Source organism: Engraulis encrasicolus, chromosome 15 (genome assembly GCF_034702125.1).
Source record: "Engraulis encrasicolus isolate BLACKSEA-1 chromosome 15, IST_EnEncr_1.0, whole genome shotgun sequence".
Taxonomy (NCBI): domain Eukaryota; kingdom Metazoa; phylum Chordata; class Actinopteri; order Clupeiformes; family Engraulidae; genus Engraulis; species Engraulis encrasicolus.
This window is the reverse complement of record NC_085871.1, coordinates 36351159-36354233: the sequence shown is the minus strand read 5'-3', so window position 1 is coordinate 36354233 and position 3075 is coordinate 36351159. Positions and strand designations below refer to the sequence as shown.

At 50.4% G+C, this 3075-nt stretch overlaps 1 protein-coding gene across 2 annotated transcripts in view; it reads right to left on the bottom strand.

Annotated features, from left to right (window-relative positions):
- Positions 1–266: 266 nt before the first annotated feature.
- nrf1 (nuclear respiratory factor 1) overlaps positions 267–3075 on the bottom strand; it is a 44676-nt gene continuing 41867 nt past the window's right edge. For both annotated transcript variants that reach the window (XM_063217440.1, XM_063217441.1), the window contains one exon: positions 267–650. In XM_063217440.1, coding sequence (XP_063073510.1) covers positions 490–650 — 161 coding nt within the window. In that variant the 3' untranslated portion in view covers positions 267–489. The remainder of the gene's footprint in view (positions 651–3075) is intronic.

Here is a 3075-nt window from a genome sequence, read left to right as displayed (position 1 = left end):
CGTTACGCCCCCTCCGGCCACTTGAACGGTAAGGGCAGTGGTGTTATCGGCTCTTGGTTCTTGCCACCGGAAGGGTGGTGTTGGTAATGACACTGGGAGTTATAGGGTCCTTCCCACCCCAGGTCTTCTCACTCCCCCCCTCCTGCCACCAGAAAGGTAGGTATTGGTGTGGATTGTGGGGAAGGATGGTGGGGGTGTTGTTGCTGGGTGTAAATGATACCACACCCCACCCCACCCCTGCCCCAATGTCCCCTCACCAACCCCCTCCTGTCACTGTAAGGGTTAGTGGTGATGGTTTTTGGGAGTGGATGAGAAAGTTGTCCCTGGGTGTCACCAATGCCCCCCCCGCATTCCACCTCAGATCCACTCACTAGGTAGGTATCTATGCGGCTGTTGGGGCTGGGTGGGCTGGATGGGGCTGTGCGGCGTTACTGGGAATCATGGGGCGGTGGTGCCTGCTGTTCCGTCCACCTGCAGGGGGGGAGGCTGTCACTGCTCCAGGGTGACCACCTCCACGGCCTGTCCGTCCAGCGTCACCGTGTTCTCGATGCGCGTGGCGACCGGTGCCATGGCTACCTGCACGGGCCGGTTGCCCTGCGCCAAGCTGGTCACTACTGTCTGGTACATGCTGACCGGAATTTGGACCAGACCTGTGGAGGACGAGAAGGAAGAAGAGGAGGAAGAGGAGGAGGAGGAAGATGAAAAGGAGGAGGAAAAACAGGAGGAGAAAGGGAAAAGAAGTTGAAGATTAATACATAATAGTTCGGACAGAATAAGACAATCCTGACCCTGAACCTCAACAACACCTACCTAAAATAATAAAAACGTATTTCAAAAATAATTTAAAAATGATAATAAAACACACACCCACACAAATTTCTATTTCATTCTGCAAACAAACTCTGCGACGCCTGAAATCAGGCACTGAGTCTGAATACAATAAGCCTTGTACATATCTTCAATAAAAATAATGTTTATGAAACGCACAACTTCATCCAAAAAACATGTAGCAGACCATAGACAACATAGATCAGGACCATTTGTTCATCTGTGTGTGTGTGTGTGTGTGTGTGTGTGTGTGTGTGTGTGTGTGTGTGTGTGTGTGTGTGTGTGTGTGTGTGTGTGTGTGTGTGTATGTGAGAGCAGGCAAACTAGAGGGAATGTATGTGAGTGAAAATGGACAATGCCAGTCTGATATAAGTGTGATTGTGTGTCTCTCTGATTAGAGGAGAAGAGGGGAGAGGAAGGAGGAAGAGACCAAAGGACGGGGAAGGAGGGGAGAGGAGAAATGCCGGGTACAGACCAAGAGCGAACGGAGCGAACGAAGCGACGGAAGTCATTATTTCTCTATGGAGGGCACGCGACCTGCGCTACCAAAGCGAATTCGCCAGGAGCGAAGCTTCTTGCGCTACCAGAGCGAATTTTGAAGATTAAACTAAATCTAATCGCAGGCGAATTCGCTCTGACGCTGTTCGGCGGCAACCAATCGGAACGTTCATATCTCCGAATGTCCCAGGCTGTCAAGCCAGAGCCGTTATGTGATTAGCTGCATCAAACATGTCAATGCTGCGTCTCGAGCGAATACAGCGTATTCAAGGCGAAACTTCTTCTGCTACCCACGCTACCAGGCAGCGTAGTTCGCTCTTGGTCTGGACACGGCAAAAGATAGGACGGGAGAGGGAAGGAGTGGAGAGCACAGAAGAAGAGACAAGAGGAGAAGAGAGGAGAGGAGAGGAGAAGGGGAGAAGAGAGGAGAGGAGAGGAGGCACAGCAAGCCAACTCAGGGTTGCTGGGCAGGTAGAGTTAAGTAGGCGGAGCAGAGGACTGGTCAAAGACAAGAGGGAGGAAGAGGAGAGGAGCGGAGAGGAGTAGGGATGCACCGATACCACTCTTTTGAAAACCGATACAAGTACGAGTACATTAAATGTGTGTACTTGCCGATACCAAGTACCGATACCAATACCGATTACCACCAAAATACAATGAAAATAAATGCATGGCCTTGTTTTTTTTCCACCTGTGATATTTGTACTGTTAATTTCCATGTAGATTTAAATGTTAGTAAATGTATGAGGTGGCACTTTTTTCCATTATGCTTTCAAGTCCACAGAACGTGACAAGATTTTGCATTGTTTTGTGTAATAGCAGTATCGTTCCTGGTATCGGCAAGTGCTTGACGAGTACGAGTACGAGTATAATGATCAGTATCGGGTGCCGATACCGATACCAGTATCGGTATCGGTGCATCCCTAGAGAGGAGAGATGGTGGTGGTGAAGTGGGCTCCAAGCTAGCTGACTTCTTCCCTTGGCTGCAGTGCAGGAACAAAGGGGCGATTGAGCCACAGCTCTCCCTTACGCCAGGGACACAGGCAGGCCAAACAAGCGAAGCGAAGAGAGGCGAAATTCAGTGTTCCATTCCGACAAATCAACGGTCATCAGGTCGTCGAGGCGAATCAAATAGATGGAACAGTTATTCTGTTGATTTGACTGGCCATCTCAGACGAAACTCGCTCTATATTTGCATGATGTTAAACTTGGCCGAATATTTTCGCGTCGCTTGCATCCTGCTCGTTTGCCATTCATTCCTAGGAGGGATTTGAAGACAAAGTTCTCTTCGCTTTGCCAAATTTGCGTATGTGTCCCCGGCGTTAGCCTGCCTGCCTGCCTGTCTGTCTGTCTATCTGCCCCCACCCACCCCCATGTCACTCCCTCCACAGGCTCAGCTCTGCACCCAGCCGGCACCCTGGACTACTGCGACACACTCTGCTCCACCGTCACGTGATATGGGTTTGTGTGTGTGTGTGTGTGTGTGTGTGTGTGTGTGTGTGTGTGTGTGTGTGTGGAGAGGGGCAAGTGGGGCGGGGTTCACAAAGAGGATTGCGCATGTGTGATCATCGAAAACCGATGCAACTCACACGACAAGCCTTACCCTCATAACACACACACACACACACACACACACGGGCAGGTCACAGCTCCAATACGCAAAGTGGCACTGAGTCACACACACACACACACACACACACACACACACACACACACACACACACACACACACACACACACACACACACA